At 36.7% G+C, this 27,252-nt stretch overlaps 1 protein-coding gene across 7 annotated transcripts in view; it reads right to left on the reverse strand.

Moving 5' to 3' along the window:
* Positions 1-27,252, reverse strand: part of MARCHF1 (membrane associated ring-CH-type finger 1) — a 223,438-nt gene that overhangs the window by 21,589 nt on the left and 174,597 nt on the right. For all 7 annotated transcript variants that reach the window (XM_085058626.1, XM_085058620.1, XM_085058625.1 and 4 more), the window contains 4 exons: positions 26,228-26,278; positions 13,855-13,934; positions 12,838-13,569; positions 2,006-2,186 (listed from right to left, as the gene is read on the reverse strand). In XM_085058626.1, coding sequence (XP_084914752.1) covers positions 2,006-2,186; positions 12,838-13,514 — 858 coding nt within the window. In that variant the 5' untranslated portion in view covers positions 13,515-13,569; positions 13,855-13,934; positions 26,228-26,278. The remainder of the gene's footprint in view (positions 1-2,005; positions 2,187-12,837; positions 13,570-13,854; positions 13,935-26,227; positions 26,279-27,252) is intronic.

Here is a 27,252-nt window from a genome sequence, read left to right on the forward strand (position 1 = left end):
TACCTTGGCTTTGCTACAGCTGTCAAAACACTTGGCAAAACAGCTTCTCATAAACTGTTTAGTGTTTCATAAATTTGCGAACAATGATGATGATAGTGATCACACTTAGGACCATATGTTTAGTTAAATGTAACACGTGAATGGTGTCACACTTGAATGCTATAAATGCCAAAGGACAACTAATTTTAACTTTGAAATCTTTGGAAACTGTGGTTTCTGAAATGGGTATGACCTATAAGAAAGAATTTATAATTACATTCTGGGTCCATTCTACACTAACAAATATTTGTTATCATTGCATTTGAAGGAATCTTGCCAGCACAGACTGCCAGGCAGATAAACTACTTTTGAATACTGCTTTGAGCAGAAACAAAAACATCCTGCTTGCAAGAAGAGATTAATCTTTCCTACGTCAGAAATCTAAAACATACCTGAGAACCAACGATAAGGTGAATAAGGTGGCAATCATTCAATTAAGAAATTACAGACTTGCAGGAACTAAATTACCACTCTAAATGGGGGAGGAGAGGTGGCAATGACCACACACAGGGTTAAAAGTGCCTACTTCTGATATCGAGTTATGTACGTTTTTCATTCCTTTTCTCCTTGGTTGCCATAAAATTTGTTTCCCTTTTATAAAAGATGCTGTATTATCTAACAAAACCATGAAAAGTCTTTTGTTAAAAATACCAGTATCTGTGTATTCTCTTGAGAAAAGTAACTGTTGTGAGAGTACTTGTTAGATGAAATGTTAAAGCAATTTGGTTTGAAAATAGGAACATATACACTGAAAAAATCCCCCACAGATGCTGCAGGTGGGGCTTTTTATACAACTATCTCATCCCGTCACTTTAGCTAAAATTTATCTGCAATTACTAAAACCTAAGTCAATATAATTAAGTTTTTAGCCATCTTTTTTTCTATTTACATCTGTTTCAATTTCTAGCCTACCTGGCATGTGAGAACTGTGTCTTTTCCTATCACAAGCTTTGCTTGTCAAATTAGCCCAAATTCTTTCTTCAGAAGAGGTTTATCACCAGGGACTTACTAGAAAATTCCTCTGAATGGGAAGCGTGAAGGAATTCCATTGATTCTCCTTTCTCTGAACTACTGCTACCTCTGTAAGGCTGACAAAAATAAAGTGTCTTTTGCCATTAAAACACTCCTATATAGGCATATGCTAGTCAAAACCAAAAGTTTCTACATGTTTTTAAAGGGCTCCAAATCTGAAATATATTTTGAATCAAAATTTGCCCAGTACCAGATTGACTCAAACTTCCAAGATTCCACAAAACTCCTGAAGGATGAGAGCATTTTAAAATAAAAATAAAAAGAGAAATTATCCATTCCAAAGAAAACAGAACCCATATATGTTTAATAAACTCTTCACCTTCCCTACACTGACATTCTGTGTAGCATTATATTGATTTATCTTAGAAAACAGATGAGTGCAGATAACATATATTTGACATTCAGGCTGCAAGGTCACCCTGTATTTTAAATTCCATTAACTAATTTTAATGTACAAGTGATTAATTTGCCCATGAATGTAACAGCTACAACAGATGCAGCTAAATTGACTGTGTTACTTCATAACTGCTGTCTCCATATTGGTGTAAGCATCATTCTCAACCAGAAGTTATGGGCTCCATGTAAAAATTAGTGGGTGAACTGGACTGTGTTACTCAGGAGCAAAATATGAGAAGATTTCCTTCTGGCTCAAAAATAGGCAGATGAACCAATAACAAAAAGCTGAAGATAAGAAGTCTAAACCAAAACACATTTGTGCATTTATATTGTATGTGTGATGAAAGAGAGTATTTAGTCAAATCCTCTGCTGCCTGAAATTAACCAGCTTAAATGTAAGAATGGATTCATGGGGACCAATCAACAACAGCAAATACAAAGCCATTTCGGACAGATGTTTCTTTAACTGTGCTTGCACTTTACACAGTCATTCTGGAGCTCTGGTACTTGAGGATAATTAAACTCCAAAGCACCCTACCTTCCGGAGAGGTTTGAGCTTGGTCTCCATGATGAAGTCGTACTTGCAGAGCTCGCAGCAGCGCGTGTCTGAGCTCTTAATCCACTGGTGCAGGCAGGCCTGGTGAACAAAGCGCAGGGTCCCTGTGCAGCGACACGGCGTGATGAGGGGGCTTTCATCATCTCCCTCACAATGACAGATCCTGGCAGGAAGGACAGCAAGACAGAGTGAGGGAACTTGCCAACCAGCAATGCGAAGGCACTGGCTTATTTACACTGCTTTCTCATCTTCAGACCTGACATTCAAAAGATGCCACGTACATGACCTTTCAGATTGAGGCCTGAGAACATATTCCTTGTTCCTTTCTGCCATTTAGTAATTTCTCTTCACTTAGTTATTTCTCTTTGAATTGGATATGTGGTCTGAAGGTGAATCAATAGAAATAACACTTTCTCCCTTTTATGCATGGCAAAACCTTTAAGACAAATACCAGAGCTCTTTCTAAGAGTGGAATAGTTCTTGGTCTGTAAATAATGCCAATAAAATCCTCAAAGGTAGAGAAATCTAACCCGAGCTGAAAATATCCAGCATGAGAAGTACAAAAAGATATTCTAGGAAAGGATATCTCTTTGGAGTTACACAGTTCAAAGAATCAGAGAGCAGTTCTGAGTACTCTGGAGTCATGCATATGGCACAGTGTATGCACACACACACATTTTAGGAGGCATTTGTTGAAAAGTTGCGGTCATATTTTTTATTCTTCCCTGTCCCTTTGAAGAAGACAGCTGCATTATCTGGGAAAACAAAAACTACATCTGGAAGCAGACTCTAAGATAGACACTTGTCCCAGAACTGTTTTACCATATGATGGGATACAGAGCTTTTCATGTTGTGGTTTTGCATAAAGTGATCAGTGTTCTAACATCATCACCTGAAGGGCTTCTTCTGTGACACATGTTCAGATGTCCTACTGATCTTGCCCTCTTCCAAACAGTCTCCTGATCACATCAGGAAAACCCTGACACATTGAAACCAATGTCAGCTTTATTGGCAAGCATCTCTTTGAAGGCAGAGAAAGCTCTACAGTGACTAGAATGCATAACCAAACACCTGAAGTTAAGGAGGTTCACCTCAATGAAGAGTAATTCCTTCCCATCCCCAACCTAGAAAAACACAACAAAGCACCTAAGGCCTAAGGAGTGTCTGAAGTGTCAAGCTGGCATGCAAGAGGAAAAAAAAAAAAGGAAAAAATCAGAAAAAAAAAGCTGAAGGCTGAAAAATGCTATTTCAAAATAGAGAAGTAGCAATAACAGCACAGATCCTGTTGTCACACAAATGAAACTTGGGCCTTACAAACTTAGTACAAGGAATAGCACCCTCAGACAGTGCAGATGCAGAAGTGTCTGAACATATCAGAGGAATAACTCACACTTTTACACAGAAAACTGTGATGGCACCACACCCGGGGTGGGAAAAGGGGTAGGACGAGATTGTCTTCCTACTGGTCAGGTTAGGGAAGATGGGTGACCTTCCCAGTATAGGAGGTCCTGATATATGTCAGGAGGCAACCAGGCAAAGACATCCCAGGAAAGATTGGCTACTGCACAGCTCTATGGCTGCCAAGTCTACAAGCAGGGGAGGAGGAAATCCCAATGACTACAGGAAAGATCTATAGATCAAACCTGGCAGCTCCACTATTCTTCCACAGTGTAGCCAGAGCCATGAGAAAATGAATCAACGATAATGGGAAAGCAGAACAAAGCTGCTTTGCTGGACATATGGAAATAAAGAGACCAAAAAAAAATCCAACAGATAAATGAAGCTCTGAATGCCTGGTCCACAAAAGACAAGTTTCAATTTCTGCAGTGGTGCTTGTACAGGATATCATGCCCCACGGCAGTGAAGTGGAGGACAAATTACCCACAACTTCCTTCTTGCACATGTTCTTTTTTTCAGACACACTTTACAAGAACTCAATTTACAGTCTTGTCTTGACTAATCCAGCTGAGCTAGGTGCATCAGTAGCTTAGCTCTTAGATGGGAATTGCCTGTATGGTGATTTCTTAATGAGCCTCTAGCTTAAACAGAACTATATTTGCAAAATACCAAATAGTTATTTTTCTAACAAATGCATTCCCAACTGAGAGTTACATAAAAACCATAATTTTCTTTTTAAATTAAAGCTGTTCCCCAAAGGAAGACCAGCATTCTTTGTTCATTTAAATTCAACCCATACATAATTTATTTTACAGCCTTAGCATTTAAACTATTTAGATATTAGACAACTAAGCTATGTACCCAATAGCCTTTTTTTCTGCTACTGCCAAGATTGTTTAAAATTATTTTCAGAGCTAAAATACAAGCCTAAAAATCCACTGGGATCTTCAAATAAAGTGACACTGCAAATTTGAAATTAATAGAAATAATCCTTAGTAGAAAGACTTCTACAGAAAAACACTATATGCATTATACAGTCTCTTTGGGCTTTCCTTGTACATAAGTCACAAGCCTATTGTATAAATAACAGGTTGACAATAAGAACTTATAGTATGAAGAAACTCAAACTAAATAATCGAATAACCATGGAATAGGTATATATTATTTATAACCATGAAATATATAATGAGAAGTAAGACAAACTTCAATAGAAATTAAAGTCCAGACAAAATGACCAAAGGCATGGCTTTCATTAGCTTGAATGCTCTTTGGTCTCTTTGGTGCAATTTAACTCTGTAACTTGTTTAACCAGAAGAAATTAGCTTAAAAGAAGTTTGTGCTACCTAAGCTCATAGTGACAGTCTGAAGATCTGTTAGTCCCCAGGACCTATGGTAACAAACTGTTAGCTAAATACTTAAACATCTTAAAAAGTTGGACCAGATAAATTATTCTGTCTTCCTCAGCCATTAGACCTGAATCACAATTTTGTCCGTATTTGCTCTTTGATGTGTACATCATAATTATGACAAATAATAGAAAGTAAGTTGTTAATGATGGTTTTGAGAAGTTCGTTGTGCAAACAGAATGGAAGTAGGAATGCAAAGCACAGACATACCTGCACCATGAATTGTTTACCCATGTCTTCCATGGTCCTGTTCATTGCAAAAGATAAAAGGCAGAAAGGGAAGTATGAAACCAACTTACAACTTGTAGGCATTCCCATGCTCACTGGATTTCAGCTGATTTTCAGAAAACAGCAAGAGCTATCTTGGATGACTGACTTTCACTTCTCATCAAATTAAGGTTTCTTTTTCCATACAGACAAACATGTCTTACATAATCTCAGTTTGAAAGGTGTAAAATCAGTACGGAACAAGATCACTCGGAAAACTTTCCCAACAAAGGTTTTCCCAACAGTTATTTATTCTGGCAAAATCATGGCAACCGAAATCTCAGTCTAGATGGTTAGCATCTAAGCTGCTTATTGCAACAGATACAGGTAGATTCCAGCAGATTTGTAGCTTTTTCTTCACACGCAGTTAACAGTTTTACTCTCATTAAAGAGAATAGCTGCTAATCTCCAACCTCATTGGAAACCCAGCAGTTTTCCTAACCCATCTTTCATTAATCCTCCTGGCTCTTCGGAAACTAATAGGCTGATCCCTGTGCCTCTGCAGTGAAGTCGAAACACTTATTCTGCAGGAGTCCTATGAGACTTAGTGCTCCACTCCTACCCAGCCAGCAAGTGCTCCTCTGTGACACTGTCCGTCCAGATGATTCCCATGGAGAACTACTGCCAAAGGAAAGTGATTAAGAATAAGAATCAATCAGCATGTCACTGCTTCTGCAATTAAGAACCTTGTCACTAGGAGCAGCGCTGGTGGAAAAGTGTTTGCAGTAATTCTGATCACCAAGAACTCTTTCTGTGGATCCCATATTTGCAGCTAGCACTGTATCTTAGTACCTGATACAATTTTCAAGGATTTTTGGCCATTACATAAACCAAGGATTTTGCTACAGAAGTTTTTATAGACTTTGAAAATACAACACATCAAATTTTACTGTCATTAACAAATGTACACTGTAGGGGAATGCCTCTGAGGTTTTAAAAAACAGAAATGTTTATGGGGACATGGGCACACTGATAATGATATACAATAATGCTTAAGGGCTACAAATGATGCAATTCTGTAAAATCTGTATTCTTTATTATTCTGGGTGCTGTCTAGCTATGTCCATGCTAACAAGCATTATAGTGAAAGTGTAGCAAATCTGTTGAAAAAAAACCAGCTAGTGCTAAAACCTGGGGTATCTACACCAGACATATCTTGGTGGGCATTTCTTTGATTTGATACTGATTTTGGGTTGCACCAGGGATACACTCAAAGGGAATACCGTTAGAGAACCCCGAGACAAATTCTCAGTGCAGTCTAAACTAAAATGTCAACATTTTGTCTAATGACAAAAGTAACGTTGATCAGACATGCTTCAAAAGCAGGGTCCTTATCTGAGCTAAAGCACTCGTGGAGGCCTTTCATTCATAAAATTAGGAGGAGCTACAGCCTTGTAACTGTGGCACGTTTATATCAGCTGTGATTCAATTTCTAGGCAATGTGGACTAAATTAACACAGATGCCTAATAACCATATTGTCATTTTCTTGAAGATGGAAGAATACCAGTACAAGAGAAGTACTTTTGAACTTTTAACAGATTTCCTTAATAAAAGAGGGAAATATTTTTTTCATATAAATATGCTCAAGGAAGATAATGCCTATTCCAGAATATTATTTTTGTGAGAAATTATTGAAAAAGCAGTTAAATCTTGCCCATCACTGGAAAGCACAAATGGACTCATAATGGTTATGCAAAGAAAAATTCTTGCTCTGATCAGTGGGTACACCTCATCACTGTATCTTACTATTGCTAAAGGGAGCCTAGCCAGGAAAAAACAGCAGAGCTGAAAAATGTTGCAGCAAGTGAATCCCTGGATTTGATTTTTGGCTGTGAGGATTATTAGCTACCAGCATGAAATGCCATGAGCTCCTAGGTTATCTTAATTGGACCAAAAGGATCCAATTCCCCAGGATTACAAAAGGATGCACGAAATTGCTGTCGCTGCTGTTTGATTTTTTTTCTTAGGAAAACTATTCTGTCAAAAAAAGGTAATTTTCTCTTTTGCCAATTTATAAAGTGCCTACTACACTTTTAGATAGTTAGAACCTCAAATTAATGCAAACAACTTGATGAACAACTCACATAAGTAGTTGTTATTCACAAGAAGAATCTGCAAAAATATCAAACTCTGCTTATGCATAGTTTATCACTTGGAAAAAAAAGGTTAAATTCACTGAATTTGTTCCCCCTGCAATAGGCTACAGAGTGGCATGTTTCTCTTGCTTTCATTTTACAGGCTTTTCTCTTTTTTTAAACTCATTTCCATTCTCTCCACTTTTAAATCACAAAGTAATCTAAATGACAAATTGGTCTTCCTCTCCATGTGAATGAAGCACATTAATTCTCCATACCACATGTAATTCATTTGTGGATCTTTTCCCTGACACTCCTGCCCTTCCATTATGCTATACAGTCAGCTGTCTTTACCTGACTAGAGGAAAAAACATTTTTAAAATGTTGCACCACACTAGTGAAATTTCACAGGGGCCTAGGTAAAGCTTTCTCTTCATTTCTGCAAAAGTGATCAGAATTCGTAAGAGACCCAAGAGCAAACAACATTAGCAAAAGCACATAAATATTTTATTTTGTCAACATTTCTTGTCCTTCTATTAATCTTCCTTTATAGGTGATAAATAGGATATCTAAAGAGTTACAAATAATTGCTGCCCCAGATGCACTGTTAGTGTAAGATACATGTCTGACAAGATTTACCGCACTGAAAAAGTTCAAAGAACTAGGGACTGCATTCTTAAAACAGAATATAGATTTCCTCCCACCCACCTAGTGAAAGTCAAAGCTTTAAGGAATGAAACTCCATACAGAAAATATGCAAGCTTTAAGTATTCAGTAACAGGACCCCTAAAACCAAGGGTCTCCTCTCACCTTACCTTTCTAACAGGAAGCTGTGCCATTTCACTTGTTTCCATTACAACTAGTAAGTTGAGGAGAAACAAGCTGAAACCAGGACTCAGTTCTCCCCCAGATTAGTGTGCCTAATCACAACAAAGACATGCTTGCCTTACTTTGGCTCTCCTTGCATCCTTGTGAATAATGGAGAGCTTCCAGAAGAGACTGCATAACCAGATGGCTGAAGAGCTGACAGATGGGTTTTTGAACCATCAGGCAGAGAACAGAATTAAACCAGAATTTCATACTGCTTCAAAGACTGATGAACCACCAGACCATGATGCAGAGGAGGAGATTCCTCAAAAAGCAGCAGATTCCTATCAGAAAGTCACTTTGCATAAATAAAGGTCTGAACACGAGAGTAAGCAGCAGTCACAGGGGTGAGCAGTCAACATGCAGGACAAGATTCAGAGACTTAGCTCCTAATGAACATGTCATCCTAAGACCACAAGGTACACACTGACTTCCCAGGGAAAAACAGGTCAAAAACCCTCCAGCCAAACACCACATTCTGGAAGTAGAGCGGTGATTTTAGAGGGCTCTGAATGGTATTTCAAGTCTACATATTCTGCACTACAGTTCATTTACTGGATACAACATCAAGGTTTCAGCATAAGTATTTAGAATAAGTTTAAATTTCAGTGGTAGAATTTGAACCTACATATCTATCTTCTGTTCAGTTTTCTCTTTTCTTCAAGGAGTTGTTTCTTACCAACCACCTTTCTGTCTGTTGATTTCATGAGCACTCTTATAAATGAATATTTCAGAATGTAAGTAATATCATGAAAGATATTATTTTTTGCAGGTCCTACTAAATAATATTATGAACAAAAACCCTGTTGCAGCACTTGACTCCACAGAGAGAAACTACATAATCATATTGCCTGTTGTCATGGGCAATATATACACACTATTTATTCCCAACTATAATTGTGCTAACACATAGAAATGCCCATATTAGTATTTTACTAAGTTTATAATGGCCTTTTAATTAACACACTAGCTTTTAAAAACTGTTTTTAAAAAATTACTCTTGAAATAGCGTCTGAAGACCTCATGAATCAACTTTATCATCTCCTTTACTTCTCCCCTTCCCTTCCTGTTTTCTCACATGCCCTAATGTTATACTCCTCAAATGAGGACCTGCCATTACCTGGCTTCAGAAAGAGTCATTCAGAGTTCAAAAAAATCAGAATTTGACTTCCAATAAGCATCTCCTTTTCAAAGTGAGAAACTCCACTTTAAGTGCACATGATTTTGCTGAAATGACTGAATCAGTACCACAAAAAATTTTACACCAAAAGCCTAACTAGTCAAAGAGAAAATACCTTTCAATGATATAGTCAATAATAAAAATACCACAATATACATTCAGTCACTACACTAAGCACTTATGATTCACATAATAGCAACTAACCAATTTTCTTTTCTTAGTAATTTCCGTGTGAAAATCCATGGGACTAAATTCTCACAATCCATTCACTTTGTTATGTCCAATACACAGCTGTTCCCTTCAGGGAGATTATCCACATGCAGACCAAAAAAAGCTATTTCTGAGGCTGTGCCTCAAGCCACAAGGCAAATTCCAGGATATGTGTACATATGAAGAAAATCTCAGACACAGGACAACTTAGGAAAAGGGGAATCCAACTGTATGATTTAGAAAGCCTATCCTGTGAATCTTTAAAAAAATTAAATAAAAATTAGGTGTCAAAACAACTCAGCATGGCCAGAATTTATGTTGTACCTCCGAAGCAGAAACCTTGCCTTGTAATGGACTCCAGGAGAAAGTAGTTGTTCAGGGAAGAGACTATAAAGGTCACCATTGATGCCATGACATTGTTTCAGCATTTTGGAAAGAAACAGTGACACTAGAAGGGCAAATATTTCACTGAAGTGACCAAGAGGCTCCTATTAGACTAGCTGAAGAACATATTGCACAATGGTTCTGACTAATGTGCTTATGCTGGAACTGCCCTGTGTCCTGTCACATTGCTGTTCATGCTGCTAAATGCAGATTGAAGACACTGCTAGCAATCCATGAGGAAATGAAGGAAAAAAGTTGCCTTCCCAAAAACTTAAAAGACAAAAGAACTGTCACCAAGAGATGTCTATGACCCCTGTTCCTCTGCTTTTTCCACACAACCCCATTTAGGTGAGGGCAATTCCTCTTAGCCAGTGCTGTCATATCAACTAGAAGACATGAATAGCTAGGATGAAAAGCTTGAAGAAACACCCCAAGAAAATAAATTTTCCACATCACAAACAGCTATGCTAACCTGGTCTTAGAATAGACATCACAAAACTGCCCTCCTTTTTCTATTTCTCATGCAGAAAAGTGGTGTATATGTGCACAACTACATTGACATGCAATTATTTTTTGTTTCAGATGGGAGGTTGTGAATTTGAAAAAAAAGTACCACAGATCACCAATCAATGAAATGCATGGACCTCTCCTGAGAAACAGAAACTATAGTCTATTCTGAATTGGTAGTAAAAACATGTCTTCCTTTTTCTTCAACTGCCTGCAAGCTGATTAAGACAACTTATCAGCTATGAAAAATTAACATGATTTTGATGTTGCAATGTTTTTCTTAGATATATTACCATCACTATGATACATCTTATAATTATAACAATAAAAAATTGCATTATCCCTGACATGAAGAAAAATGAAATTATGACTGTCTTGAGAAGTTTTGCAAAGCAGGTCTCATTATCAACCATATTGAGTTTAATGCTGGTTGTTCAAAGAACATCTCCACTGATAGTGAGCCTAGGGGCATATAGGTATCAAAAGTTCTCAACCATTCTCAGCTAAACAAGAGCCTGGCTGAAAAGTTTGCATGCACATCCAAAAGGTCCATCCTTGAACCAAGCTCCAAGTCTTGCAAAAAGTGCTTGATAAATCATAATAAAATTCAGTGGGCTGAGAAGACAAATAAAAGACTGGAATCCACTTTCCACCTGAAAGCAAATTCTAAGTTTGGTGACTTGGGCAACAGTTAGGACTAATCTACATAAGGCAATTACAGAACTTTATATATATACATATATATATATATATATATGTATACACACACACACACACACACATATATATATATATATATATATATATATACAGATATATATATATAAAATGTATGCATGCATATATATGTGTGTGTGTGTGTGTGTGTGTGTGTACAATTTTTTTTTACTACAGTATAGTTAAGCACATATAGAGACCAATGCTGAAAGGTTTTTTTTTCAGTTTTTGGATAGGTCATATTATTAATAATTATTAAATGACTTGTTATATATGTACTGTGTGCACTACACTGGCTCTTCAATACATGCAGACTGGGTAGTTCAGAAATTTAGGACAACTCTGAAGCTGTTGTAATTATCTTTGCACACCTCTGCATCACGCCCTGTAGATAGATTTCAATAACATGGTTACCCCTCTTGTTGTTTCTTTGCATTTCTGTAAGGCAGAGAGATCCCAAGCCTGGTCCTGATATACAAGCTTATGCAGAAACTCAGCTGGACTTTGAAGAACCTTAAATTACTATGACAGACAATGGTCAGACAATGTAAATGTGCATTTTTGCTTGGTAAGTGTAACAAGGAGTGCATAGCACTAGCTGTGTTAGTAATAGTTTATATGTTCTGGTGTGAAAAAACATAAAATGTCTGCATATTACCTTTTTTCTTTTTAGAAATAGGATCTTTGCAGTGTTTTACTAGGTTAAAGCATACTGTGAAATTGTATGATGTGGCATCATGAACTTCCTCATCCTCTGTTTACATTTCCACACAAATTCTTCCCAGCATAGAAAAGTGAGAAGTTTTTGGTAACCATATGAAGAAACTAAGCCTGGTTGGCACTTTGTAGATGAGAGTCAATGCTGGCTCGCAAGTTTGGTGAGGGGGGAAAAAAGGGAAATACTTGTTTCAGTTCTGTTAGACTTACGGGATGGTGCATTTTCATTTACCACTAAACTAAGTACTCGAGCCTTCCCAGCTGTGTACTCCAAATTTGGATGTTAGCCCAGAAGTGGCTAGCTTGCTCTCATTTCCAGGGTAAATTGCTCACCTTCTGGTTGCATGCTTCACACCAAGGGCATCAGATTGTCAGAAGCCGGAACTTCGGAACTAAAGAGAACTTTTGGTGTTGCTTTTTCTTTCCCAAAGCTTATTTTACTGCTTATTCTGCCCAGTCATCCTTTCCATCATCATTGCAATCCTTGTGAAGGATGACTGAACTAACAGCTCATACACATTCACAGTGTGGAGGCGTTTGGCAGTGCAAAGTCACGGACAAATTATGCCCCACTGGAGAGGATGTTCTGCAGGCACCATCCACTGGATTCCTGAGGTAATGGCAAGCCTAGAGGACACTGAATCAAGACTGTAAATTTATTTCATGTAAGTCATTGAAAAATGACATAGAGGGACCAAAGCCAGATTTGAACTGATCACTTAAGGAGGAAAAGCTCCATATCCCATTATATTGTGCTATCTGACAGTCTGCTTCATTCTCTGCCTCTGGCTGGAGATTTAAAACACAACCATACTACCAGAGGACAGAGTGGGTCCATCTTTGTGGGACAAGGACAAACATTTAGGTCCTTTTTAGGACTACTCCTTTTAAATAAGAAAAGTATGTCTTCAGATTGAGGTATGTTAACTTCTCTGTAGCAGAGGTTTTTGTGTTATTTCCTGTGGCCTGCCTAGCAGTTTATTACTGAGAAATAGTGACAGAAAGCAGTCAAGAGAAAGGCACTCAGACCATGGCAGGGAGAAACTCCTCTTAAGAATGCTAAATCCTTCTGATTAGAGACTAACCTGCATACTTCTAAATCATCAGACCAGTCATCATACAGCACTGGAGGCTTCTGAACAGCATGAGGCACAGTGGGGCCTGCACCAGCAAGTGCTCCATTATCTGGGACTGCCAGAGCATCACTGCCAGAGCCTGCCTCTGCAAAGGAGTCCTTTGTGTGTCTAAGGAAAGGTCCAGGCTGCCGATCTCTCTGGTAGCTTTTCCCTTTGCTTTTCCCACATTTTCTTGAGGAAATCCTTGCTTCCTGAGATGACACTGAAGACTGTGATTCCTTAGGCCTTGGAATCCTTCGGCGGTGATTTAAAGTAGAATTCTCAGGGTCAGATAACTCTTGTTTCTTTTTTCCCATTGTCCCCAGGGTGACAAGTTCAACAGCATTATTGTTTGAGGACCCATCCGGGTTACTGCATGATCTATTGTTTCTTCTCCCTCTCCTGGCCATCCTGGCCTTTTCTCTTGCTCTCCTCCTAGCCTGAGCCCACTGACTCTCATCCGAAGATGATGATGAATCAGATGTGTTCCAGCTGGATCTCGGAGGCTCAGGATGCAATCTACAGTTCCTCCCCTTTCCTTGTTTTTCTGTGTGCTCACCATTGTCTCCAGTCTCTCTTTTCCGCCTAAACCTTCGTTTTATGTGTTTCTTACCACCAGGCTCCCTATTAGAAGGGGCCAGCACCATGACAGGAGTTGCATGTTCAAGCTCATCTTCTGACAAATCATGCAAGGTAGTAGATCTAGACAAAGCAGTAAGCAAGGGAAAGGGATGGAAATGGTAAGGGTGGGTGGAAAGAGAAATCACAGAAAAAAAAAAAAAAAGGATGAGAATGAGATCATGAATTTTAATAGAAAAGCATGAGACTAAAAAGCAAAAACAAAAACGAAACAAAGAGAGATGAAAAGAAGACTAAAGTCTATGTCAATCATGAATAAAGTTAAGCAGAAGCAAGAGCTACATAATATTTAATAAAAACAACTAACAAGTATCAGCCAGATGACAGTATATTTTTCTCAGCACATACCTACAAATGTCCTGAGTGGAGGGGCAGACAGACAACCGAGACTGACTCCTGGGAGCTGTTCCTGTTGTAGGACTGCTTGCCTGTTGAAATAAGTTAGACAGTTTGGAATCTTTGTCCATGAAATACATTGCAGATATTTTTCTGCTTTGCCACATGATCACAAAATTAAAATAACTGTTTCTGCTGTTCATAGCGCACTGTTGAACACACAGAAGCTCACAAAATACAGGAAGCTTGAACAAAAGTGAAACCTATTTGTGGAACTAAGTACGACTGAAGTGTTTGAGCTCTCATTCGCTCATGACTACTTTTTGTCACTGTTTGAGGAAGCAGCTTTCAACATTTGAATTTTCATTTGGCTCTAATGTAAATGCCTGATGGGAAAGAATACTGTTTTTATTTAGTGCAATCAACCATGATGATTCCTTTCCAAATTGTGTGAAGTGCATTTGCAATACATTGAGTGATGAAGAACCCAAAGCTAACCTAGGCTGAGCGGACAGATGAAACAGCAAGAAGATTAGAGTGTGTTTTAAAAGGTTTTCAAGGCAATCAGATCTTCTAGAAGAGCTGAAAATATTAAACTGAGTTGAGCCCGAGAAATCCAAAGTACAGACTGCATCTCTACAGAGGTGATCACATTCTCAAACAGCAGAAGAGATATAAAACATGTTTAGTATGTGACATTTTGCTCTTAAGGTAGATGCTACAAATTGCAGATTCAGTTACTCAATACTTTCACTGAAAACATATTTTGATGGTGTTAACAGCAAACCATTTCAATCTGCCTTGCTATCTATTGGCAGCAGTACTGTATGGAATCCAAATGTAAATCCAAGGCATTGTGATTCTTCAGGATTCTTCACAGACAAGGTATTGTGGGAAGTGGGTTCAATACAAGTAATTCTTAAGGCTATGACCTTCCTTTAGCTGATCAGGTGTATTAGCTTTTAGTATGCAACCCTACCCCATTGTGATCACCACTGCAAAATGCAGACAAAATAGTCCAATCCTCAGAATTCCACAAGATTGTGCAGCAGATGCAAGGGAAGGATGAATAGATGACAAAGAACAAATCACACCAAGATGTAAAGCCTGTTATCCTAATCTTTTGTACTGGCAAATCAAATTCAGTCAGATAATTGAAATGATTTCTAGCTCAACTTTCACAGACATTTTTTTTGTGGTGTCAAAAAGGTGTTTGAAAATTAGTAGTACAAGCAAAAATAATTACATACAGCAAGAACCTGCCAACACTTCACTTCTGTCCATGGTTCTCAATAGCTATTATATTTAATGCATACATATTTTGGAAACATCAGTCACCATTATGTACATTTTCACTTTTATTTGGATACCAGCTGATACTTAAGAATAGTGCTTTTGCATTAAAACAATCTTCTAACTCTTGGAATTCAGGTAACCATTTTTACCTATTGATTAATATGGCAAAAATACACCAAAACCACCAACAATATAACTAATTCTTTCCTACTAATTCCATGAATGAAACTCAGAGATACAACAACTAAGCCAAAATGAGAAATTAGATTGATAAGGCATTTGGACACAATCCTTGTGTTCCAATGTTTTTGCCATGTCTGGATTCATCAGTCAAAGGAGGAACATTAGTGTGTCCATATGCAGTCTCATGCTGGAATAAAAGGACAAGTACCAGTGAGAGAAACTGTGTTTCATATCTCCTTTTCTACAAAAGCAATATTTCAATTATATGTATTGTGACAGAGTATGAATTTTTCTTATATACATATTAGAAACATATGTTATACGCGTTGTTGGGTATATAATCTTCTTCCACCTCAGACTTTGTGATTAGCATTAAGCAATTAGGCACATCTTAAAGCTACTTATTGAGGAAAGATGCAGACATCAGCACCAGTAACTAATGTTATTGGGTTACATGCTGCTGCTGCAGCATGAAAAAACGTCCCTCCAGACTAAACCCCAGGTGAAGGACTGCTGAAGAAATGCAGCCCCAGAGTCAAGTTGAGCTCCTGAATTCATCCCTCATGATGAGCTCTCATTTCTTTTTTTTCCCCTCACACCTCCAGGACTGCTCCCATTGCTTCTTTTGGGATCTCTGTACTACAGGGGTTTGGCCTGATCTTAAGTGGTGGTCAGATCATCTCCATACTGTAAAAGGAATTTTTAAATCACCTTGCCACAAGCAGTATCCCTTGAAGGGATAAGGAGAATGGCTAAGCTGGCCCAGTAATCATACAGTAGCTCTGCACAAATTCAAGAAACTTTCGGCAGCTATTAAAGCAGGAAGTCAGCTAGACAGTTCTTAAGAAAGCTGAAACAAAGCCAAAAATTAAACAAACTTCTTGAAAAGCTTTTACACTTATGATTTGGAAGAGCAGACAGGTGGAAATCTAATTAATTTAAGATAAAAATTACATTACCCATTTGACTACTTAAATCTTACATTTCACTTACAACTGTCAAGAGGTCTGGACTGTTTCAGCCCTGCTCAGTCAAATTGACTTTCTAGTTCCCCTGTGCAGGCATAAGGATGTTTAGTTGCACATAACTCAGAGAAAAGTTTATTTACTTCAAAAACACTTTACATAAAAATCTTTTTTAAAAATGACTGCTCCTTGCTTGTTTGTCTAAACTGTATTGGAGCAAACATGACAACTGGCAGGCAAAAAGCCAATGCACCACTTAAGTCTTCAAAAACAAAGCACAAAAATTCCAACATGACAAGTTATACACAAGATAATTCAGATTCTTACCTGTGAGCAAATTTAGTTAAATTGGTTTCTATTCTTTGTAATACAAATTTTGACTTTTATCTACATTAAATTAGTTATAATGGTAAAATCACAGAATCATAGAATACCAGGTTGGATGGGACCTCAAAGGTGATCTAGTCCAACCTTTCTTGGCAAAAGCACAGTGCGCACAACATGTCCCAACACCCTTTCCAGATGGATCTTAAAAGTGTTCAGTGTTGTGGAAACAAAAATGAACTGATAGAGTGATTTCTAAAAATCAAGAAAGTTAATGATTCTGATAATAGTTTTCTGAAGTTGATTTGTGTCCCTCACAGGTAATGGAGGCCCTTAATTTGTAAATAAATCCAGTCTTATCTTTGTAATTAAATAGGACTGAAAGGACCTGTTAATGTCATGTCCGTCCCTGCTACCACATGTCATATGAATATAATAATTCCCTGCTAGTTGAGCTGCTTTTAAAAACCTCTTAGTTTCAACTCAGCTGGATGCCTAGTCCAGACCTCTGTCTCCAAACCCCTCTGCTTTTTCATCCTACTCTGTTCTGACAGCAGTAACTGTATCTGCTTTCTGCTACCAGCATTACCTCTGGGTTTACCCCAATTCCTTTGGCAATATTCCCTCTTTACCCTCTCTTCTACAAGCTATACATTCCAAAGTAATTAAAAAAATTTAAATAATTATATCTCTTAAATCCAGTCTGAGAGCAAATATACATAAAGGGCCATTTAGTTGGGTAGTGTATTTACAGAGAGAATTGTGTATTTTCAAGGCATATGTGACAAACCAGAACATGATAATTTGAATATATTCTGCTCACATCTTATCAGTCCAGCTCTTCTGGGAATGTACATGCAACAGATGTTGGAAACAGTTTCAAGCAGACAGATATTATTGCTATAATTGCTATCCCATTGCTATATTGCTATGCAGCACACTGAATATTTTGAGACATTGTATTTAGCGAAGAGAGGGATCAGATTGATGCTGAGGACTCCAATTCCACCTGGCAGGCAGAATAACGAATATTTTTTAAAATAGTGTTCCTTCAATAAATACCTTCTGCAGACAGGTATATTTTGCAGCTCACTGGAATGGGAAAACTAAACAAGCACTGTACTAATTTTATCATAACGAATTATATCAGTAGCAGAATTAAATGTAGTAATTCAAATAAAGCTGTCTCACAATTCATTTATAAGCAAGACAGCTCATTTCCCTATGCCATCAAAACAAGGAAGAGGTCTAAGGGATAATGCCAAATCCAGCTGATTAGGTTTGGCATTTCAAAAAGATTTTTAGGAGAGAAAGATTCCCCAGTCACCACCTTCTGCTCTCTTGGCTAGTTTAGAGGGACTCTCTTGTCCAGGGCATGCAATTCAATTAACACTCATGACAGGGCACTCATCCATAATTATTTTTTGGTATGTTGACACTGTGTTTTTCAAACAGAATACTGGTAAATACAGAGTTTTCAGGTTAAGGGAGATGATAATCACTTACCAGACACAAGGGAACTTCAGTGTCACACACATGTGTCTGTGTTAAAAGATCAGCAAAGACAAAAATGGGGGACTGAATTAAGTTCAGCTGGTGAAAACAGTAAGAATTTTAAATCAAGACTGCCTTTACTTATGTGTTCAGGATCTGATAGAATTTTTCAGTTAATTAAAAAAAAGGGAGTCCTCACAGGCCATGTATTGCTTAACCTGCATGTTGAAACTAGTGCAAAAACATGAGTCAAGTTGTGGTCTTCTTCAGAACATAGAAGGGCTCTACTTTGGCCTAAAAAAGAAAAAAATGAGTAAAAAAAAGATGAGGGAAAAAAAAAAGATGAGTAAAAACACATTCCAGAAGTGCAAAGGGTTCACATAGGAAGGGAGCTTTAAATTAACAAACCAGATGATGCAATGGACAGCTTCTATAAAATGGCCTCACAGATAATACCAGAAAGGCTAATGAATCCTCTCCTGTCTCTGTTCTGAATAGGGAAGGGCAGAGGCATTTCCAAGATCTGGTCAACTTACAACACTGCTGAAGTAGAAAGCTGCAGACAATTGACAGGTGATGGGGCAGACAGAGAATATGTCTAATGCTTTTATTCTCCTACTGAGTTTGCTCTAATAGCAGTGATGCATCACAGAATACTCCAGATTCCATCAGCCATTATAGCTAAAAAGCTGAAACTCTATCGTATTAGAAAAACAGCACACAAAGGAATGGATACCTTCCAAGATTAGAGCAGTTTGCATGGCAATAAGCTCAGCAGGAGACCCAGTCTGTGTATTTTAATCTGAAAATTTCTGCTTTGTAAATAATGCAACATTTTGTGGAAAACATCCACCTTTGTGAACTTTTATGTGGACATTTCCTCAGGTCTAAAAAGTTCAAAAACATGGTGAAGGTGACTCAAGCCAGGTGTTATTTTTCAAGCTCTGTCTCAAAGGTAACTGAAACTTATGCTCATGGGTTTGGGGGATGGGGTTTCTGGGTTTTGGTTTGTTTGGGTGGGCTTTTTTCTTTATTTGTTTCTTTATGGTCGACTTCCGGCTTTGTGCTCAGATTTCAAATTTGTTTTAATCTGATTGATGTCTTTACAGCAACTGTTACATTAACTGGTAACTGAATTTCTGTTAAATTATCTTTCACAGATTTTCTTATTTTGTAAATTATTCCTTGCACATTTCTTCCCCAAACCTTTTCTTTCTCTCCTGTCCTCCTTCCCATCCTTTCACATGCCTCTGAAGAAAAGGAATAAAAGGAAAAGTAACACACAAGGAAGAGCAGAAATATCCTTAAGATTCTGCCACACAATACCATTCAGCACCTTTGAAAGTCAGTACAATCATGTTATAAAGTGGTTTGAAATCTAAAATCAAAATTGCAAGTGGCAAATCTATACTATAATTTAAAAAAAGTAGCAAATGAGTAATTACAGCTTTGACTTGTAGATTGAATCAGCTTGTTTAAGTTGTTTTCTCCTGCCTTACTAATCTATGTTAATATTTACTTTCAAGGTACAGGTTCAACTAAAAAATCCACTTTTTCTATAGACATAGAAGAATTGCTGGCTAAGCTTTGAATTATCAGATGGATTACAGTAATCAAAAGTCTTTATATCATAGTGACACAATATTTTTCATTCGTGATTCTCTTCAAGGATGCATCTTTCTAGTCATTATCACTTTCTTAATAATAAAAATGTTTCATACTTCTTAGAAAAAACAATGTTGGCAGTTGGAACAAAGGATGTGCTCAGTTTTATACAAAAGGTGCAGAGCTGTGAGACCAGCAGCCTTTGACTCTCTGGAGAGAGCTAAATGGAAATTCAGCCTATAGGAAAGGTGAAGTACAAAACATATTTTCTTTGTTACTGGATTTTGCAGGACTTTATTTCTAAAGGTAGTCAGTATTCAGAGAAATTTCTATTTAGACTTTCTATTCCAAAGAGGGCATCTGTTTTCACATAACCCTCTATCTGCAAGACTGAAACCCTCAAAAAATTCCTGTATTCTAAACAGCTTTCACTCAGAAGACATTCTTGCCATGCTCTCACAAGTGCATATGTATGTGAGTGCACACACCCACCACATTCCTCCTTTGGTCTGGTGGACTGTGCAGGAGACAGACTGGATAAACACCCATCTCTGAGGATATCACTGGTGTATTTGAACAACTCTATTCTGGTGCGTATATGATGTCTATTTATTCCAGCCCTAAGAAAAGAGAGAAACCTTAATGTGCCAAAGCAAAAGACTTGTAGTAAGAATAAGGAAAGGACTGAACTGAAAGAAGTGAAACCCTAAGAACACATCATTGCGAAAAACGGGAGAGACCATGTTTTTATGAAGTACAATAAATCTAAAACTGCACAACCCCCCAATTTCGTACCCCTGTAGCAATAAAGATTGCTTAATTGAATTTGTTTTTAGGACAAATACATGAAATATTCTTCTGAGTGCCATGGTGAAAAAATAAATGCCATGCAAAGATTTCCAGGAGCATATATATAACAGGTATGTTACAGATAATAATTATTATTTATAATTATGGAAATAATTACAATAATTATAAACAATAAGCATATGTAATAACTTGCATGCTCCATTTACTAAAAACAAATCAAAGCTACTTCTGTATGACCTTGGCTATCATAGGATAAGACTGAATTCTGTGATAACAGAATGTATTTACAGAAAATGAAATTATATACAGGCATTACACACTGAGTAAGCTTGTATAAAAACATAGAAATTGTGGCACAACTCATTTCACATGTATGTGCAATTTTATATGGATGCATCAATGTGGCGTATTTAGGTATATTCAGAATACACTGCTGGTAAGAACTGTGATTTAGTAAAGTAGAATCTGTATAATTTTTGTATACATAAAATCACACTTTTTAATGTATTCCCTCTCATTAGAACTTGAGTTTATAACAGGTCCAAAAAAAAGTGTATCCAAGAGTAAACTGAAATTGTATTATTTTCTAATGGTTGTCCTCATGTATTTAATATTGACATGTATTCACACAATTTTATTCAGAAGTTCAAGTTTCAGGCAGACTTAGGTAAATTCTGCTGTCATGACTTTTGTTAAGCTTATTGTAAATAAAGAATAAATTGTAAGGACAAACCACAAAGCATTCTCTACACATAGAAATCAAACATTTATATCTAGGAGTTTAAAAAAGTGCAGAAACAGTTACTATGTAATGGATCTGGTTCTAGGTTTTCTACCTTTTTTTGCCTTATAAACAAATTCTGTTTTGATGAACAAAATCTTTTAACTAACTTGTTTACTTTGTACTGTTGTTTACAGTAAATGAGAGCTAAGTGGTAGGTTAGTCTTCACCTTTGATAATAATGATTCTGTTTATGAGCAAGAAGAATGATTTGATGACTCATGTGACATTTATACTCATATTTTAATACCTGTTTTGTATACATGTTATTATTCACTGTAAAAGCACTTTTAAAGGCTGACATTTTATGCTTTACAAGAGCAAGGACTTAATTTTCTTTCTAATTTGTTTTCTTTTTTGAAAGCCCTAAGTTTTCTCTCAGTTGCTCACTACAGTAATCTAGAACCTACACTTGTAAGGGATGGAGTTATGTGGTTATTTGAAAAGAACAGCAACCACCAATTTGAAAGAGGATTTTCATTTATGATTAGTGTGAAATTGGCAAAGAACAGTAAGAACTATGAATCAACTTGCATTGCAGTCCCCTGTAGCAAAATGCAAGGGGTCACACAAGTGGTCTTTAGTATTCAGTCATGCAACAGGTTATCTTGGAAATGCTGCAATCCTACTTCTGGCTATCAAAGTCCATGTTAAGAACTCCTTTAAAAAGAACATTTAAGTTCCTTTCTGTTATTTTTTTCACCTATAATTTGTGCTTACAATAATGCAGACAGGAGATATTATGTGCTCTCTGTTGGTGTCACTGCCTAAGACCTGGTGGCATGTTTGCCCATCACAAATACTTACAGTGTGTAACAATGAGCTCTGCCCCAAGCAGTGCAAATCATCCTCATTGCCATACAGGACTCTTCATACATTCACCTCATACTGAGAGAGGATGAAATATTTGACAATATCAAAACCCATGTGAAAGATGATTCCATTTTAATGGAAGAGATTAAATGGCAATTTATAACTCAAGAGGATAAACATTATATTACTTATTACAGAATTTGATACCAAGTTCGTGAAATTTATTTCAGAATCACAAAATTAGTGGCTTGAATCAACAATCAATGCATTGGCAACAATAAATTTTTCATCTAGAACTTTAGTGAGCACTACTTTGGCATCCTGCTGCCTTTCGGTTTTCATTTGTGTCTTACTGAGAGGAGCGCCACCCAACACAAGAAATCAGAAATTGCAAACACAGAGTAAAAAAAATCATTTCCTTCTTTCCTCTATTTTTATTCATATTCTAAATTAGACCTGTGAATATTATCACACAGAATATTCCAAAACAATCACCTCACCTCCTGATATAACTCAACAGAGTTTTGTTAGATGGATGCTTCAGAGACTTGTAAATAAAAAGTGTTCTAACACCTGCTCCAGCCTTTTGAGAAGTAATTGAGGCAAAACAAAATTCACGCAATTTGCTCCAAGCCTGATTTTCCCTGCACTGAAAAATAAGCCCAAGGTTCCCATCAGAGAATTTCAAATCTTACCATTGAGAGAGCATCCTTCTCTAATGAGCTCTTGAATCATAATTAACATACAGAAAGATAATTACAATGTTTTAGAAACATTTCTTCCAGAAGGCATTTTAACATAACCAGGCAGCCTCAGAAATACATATAGAGCATAACCCCTACAGACTGTAATTCAAACACAAGATTTGTTCCACTAGTTAACCACAACAGAAAACAATGAATCCACCATTCTTCTCTGACTAGCTTTTCTCTTAAATTATACATGTATTAGAAAGACATAAGAAGTTTAATGAAAAAAGCTACAGTGCACAGAAAACTAAGCAATGGCAAATAGATATGAACAAGGTCAAGTTTTTAATTTATTTACATTTTAAACACATGCAGATAGGATAATTTCAATTCTGAAATCCTGAACACTGCACAAGACTATCTCTTACAAAGAATAATAAAGTTCCTTCTGCTACCAGCAACATAGGAAGGAGGTGAGAAAAAAATTCTAATGCTTAAAAAAATAATAATATTTTAAAATCAGCAAGGTTGGTTCATAACTCACATTTCCAAAAACTTTATCTTTCTTTCCGTGTATTAGAGTAGATAGGTTTTGAAAGCCATAACTAGTAACTAGGGCTACACTTTGTCAATACAAGATAATGTGAAATACTGATCAGTCCAAAACTTTATCTAATAATCTCATGATAGCAGGGCAGAAGGCAAAAAGATTATTTATTGATTTATTGATTGCACAGGGAAAATCTAGGTTATTACCAGAAGTGCAGCAAAAGTCATATATACTGATACATTTTCCTAATTGTCTCTGATTGGAAAAGTAACAGAAGCTGTGCTTTTGGAGTACCAGGGCAGTTTTCTTGACATAAATAAATAAAAGGCTGAGGTGAATGAACAAATTCCCAGGTGGCTGTTCACTGAAGACAGCCACAGCTGTCAGTCAAATATTTTAAGTTTTGTTATTAAAAGTGAATAGTAAAATTGAAGTGTTGATTTATACACACACACTCTCCAGCCCTCTTGGGTGTGGCTAGCACAGGTTTTTCCCATGAGAAATTTTCTTGTGCTTTATAAATAAAGATAAAGTTTGGATGTTATTGGAACAGTGTCCCAGAACTTGGACAGTGCAGGCCTGGCCAATCAGGCCTGGGGGAAGGCTTCTGACTGACCAATCTGGGTGACTTTTGAGAACTCTATATATGTGATGAAATCAAAACAATAAAGGTCATTCCTTCTTGCCACTGAGAACTGGTGCTTTCATCACTCTGCTAGCTGCTCAACAGCGACACTTGGGAATGTTTGATTTTAAAATCTCTAGATTGGATAGGTATATAGTAACTAGTATCTGCAAAATAACAAATCAAAACCATTCCTTCTCACTAAAACTAGATAAGACATATTCAGTGTTCAACAATTCAGTTTAATCTGTAATATCACAAAATTCAGAGTTAATGTACCTAGCATGCAAAATTGCCCAAGCATACACTGCAAACCTCAGGTGTCCTCTCCAAATAAACAGCTTAAGAGCACTATGAAATATGAATCTGTATTTACAGAATCTATGTATATTTCATTTCATAGGTTGGTACAAAATCAAGTGGTATCTACTCTACTTTGGGGCAGGAGCTCCACACCCAGCCAAGAGTGGAACACACAACCCACAGTAACTATTAAAATGTAACTCTATTTGACCCTTTTTAAGTTATACATACAGGCAAATGAAAACAGTCAAACACAATGTTCTGATGACGAATTTATATTTTTAGATAAAGACTTTCTAATTTTTCTGCCCACTGAAATTTTTATTGTGTTCAAGATCTGACTCTACACAGAACATATCTCTTGCCTTTGGCATGTAGTTTACCTGACCTAGAAGCTTTCAATCTTGTTTTGAGGTGCAGCATGTTTTACTATCACTTTCTGCCACGCAATATTAACCTGCAAATTCAGGTGTTTGCTTTTCTATGTATACACACACACATACAAACACCTGTTTTACAGAAAAAGTATTTTGAGTCAGACAACAAACAATACTGGAATTCAAATCAGATGTCTATCAGCATCTGAAAAACCTCATTGACAGGTAGCTTTGCAAAGGAAAATTGATCCAAAACAATGAATGATGCTATACATCAGAAAAAGATTAGGCACATAACTGAAAACCTGTTTTTTCAGCTTGCAACTAAAACTAGCGCAAATATCACTTTCTGTTAAGCAGCTATACTGACTTCTGCAGAATTCACTTCAAAATAAATGTTAGTCACCGGCATGTTGCTCATGTCAGTGAATATATTTAGGCTTTGTCACAGTGTAACCCATGCATCTGTCTTTTAAAAAAAGGAGAAAAAGTAATATCAAGTAATAAAAGATTTACAGTAACTATAACTAGAGACATGCACTTAGAACTCCTAATTAAAATAATTAATACAATTCCGGTGATCAAGTTTGTAAGTCTATAACTAGATAATATTTAAAGATAGAAAGTAAGTCTGGGAGAGTTTCAGCCATATCCTACAGTAGGCTGGGTATATTCTACATCTTTTTCCCTCATTTTCTTTTTCCCTTCTTAATGTAAGAGAGCAGAACCTAACATAGAACTAGTATTTGACATCAAAATCACAGCTGGAGCTTGTTGGGTTTTTTTTGTTTGTTTTATGGCTCTGAGAAGAAAAACGTTTTACAGTGTGTACCCCAAGGACAAAAATATTGTGGAGAAGAGGTTTAAGGATACTGTGCTTGCTCTGAATGCAAATAATTTAATATTTAGAACCAAACATAATGCATGGCAGATGTTTAGGCTTAGGTTCAAACATTTATTGACTTTTATCTTTTACCTCCTATATATCCTGGCTTTTTGGCATACATTTCAGCCCCATCTGAACCAAAAATACAGAAATAAAGGGGGTTAAAACAAAAAAACTCCAGTACAAATCACATTTTGCCTTTCTTAAAGTTTCCCTTCTCTGTTTTCTAGAAACAAAAAAACATTTAGATGTAAAGTCCTGACTTCAGTGAACCATATATCCCTGTAAAAGGAATTCAGAGTTCAGTTTGAAATGAAGACAGATTCATGGCTTTACATATTACAGCTGTTATTATTTGGGTAGAGCAGGAGGAAAAAAGTCAACCAGTAATTCTATCTTAAGCCAAAGTGTTAGGGTAACATTAAAAAGTTGGGAAAGCAGGTGAAAAAAAGTGTCTGTGCAATTTGCTCATTATTATTGCACCATTTACAGTAATGACTAATTTTATATATTTATACTTCATGATGGAGTTTACATGGTAACCATAATGTTCAGCAGCAAAACTTTAAAATCTGATTTTTATAAATCAAATATTATATAAGGAATACAATGGATTAAAGTACTGTATTACATTTAATGACAGTTTTCTTTAAATTCCAGAAAAAGGAAATACATTTTACATACCTTTGAAATATTACTTGATCGACTTGTGGAACGCCCTGGGGATTTGTCATTCTGGAAAACAAAATTAAAAGATGAAAAAAAGTTATGTCATTTGGATTTTACCTCATCATATTTGTGATTGTGACTACACAGAGATTCTCTTCCTCTATTTTTCTTCAGATTGGCCACTGATTGTACAATGGAAGACAGTTCAAGAAATAAACCATCACAATAATCTTGCAAATTATATGAGTAAAGTTTTTTAAAGTTTTGTAAGAAATTCATGCTATAATTTAATTATTGTTGGTTTATTTTGCAGTTTTTTATAAAAAACATTTTGAGTGAAAGATCAATGAATCATCAGAGCTTCTCATGAAATCTGGTACTTAGGTATGAAAAGGAATGTTTCATGACAAAAATAAAAGCTTCCTAGTCACACTGAACATATTTCTGCTTTAAAAAAAAAAAAAAAAAAAAGTAGAATTCATCATTTCAGAAAAATTAGCAGTACTAGATGACTCCCTGGACAGATATGTTCTGAGAACAATGAATTGTAATCAGGCAGAGATGCAGCTCCATTTAACACCTACTCCTCCACCCCCTCTCCCTCCTGCAAACACCACATATACACAAACCAACACCATAGGTTGAAATCCATTCATAAGTTGTTTGTCAAAGAGATACATTTCTATAGCACACATTGTCTGTGGGGTTTTTTTCCCAGAAATCCAGAGGAAGTGGAGAAGTGGTTAAAAATTTTGTTCAGTATTTACACTTCTTCGGCAACAGATTCAGCTTCATTTACACTGAAAAGGTAAGATATTTCAAAATCAGGGCTCGTCTCCTTGGTAAATGCATGTATCTTCAGGGAGTAACGAAAATATTTTTCTCAGCATTTAAGAATGTAAATTCAAGCACTCAGTCAAACATTCATGTCAACAAGGCTGATTTTTACCCAGAAGGAGTTGAACTAGATATCAGGTGTGTAAGTCTGTTGGATAACCTTCTTGGAGGAGCAAGGGGTCAAAACGCAAAGCAGAGCTTTC

The sequence above is a fragment of the Lichenostomus cassidix genome, chromosome 4 (genome assembly GCF_008360975.1).
Source record: "Lichenostomus cassidix isolate B80296 chromosome 4, HeHo_3.0, whole genome shotgun sequence".
NCBI classification, from domain to species: domain Eukaryota; kingdom Metazoa; phylum Chordata; class Aves; order Passeriformes; family Meliphagidae; genus Lichenostomus; species Lichenostomus cassidix.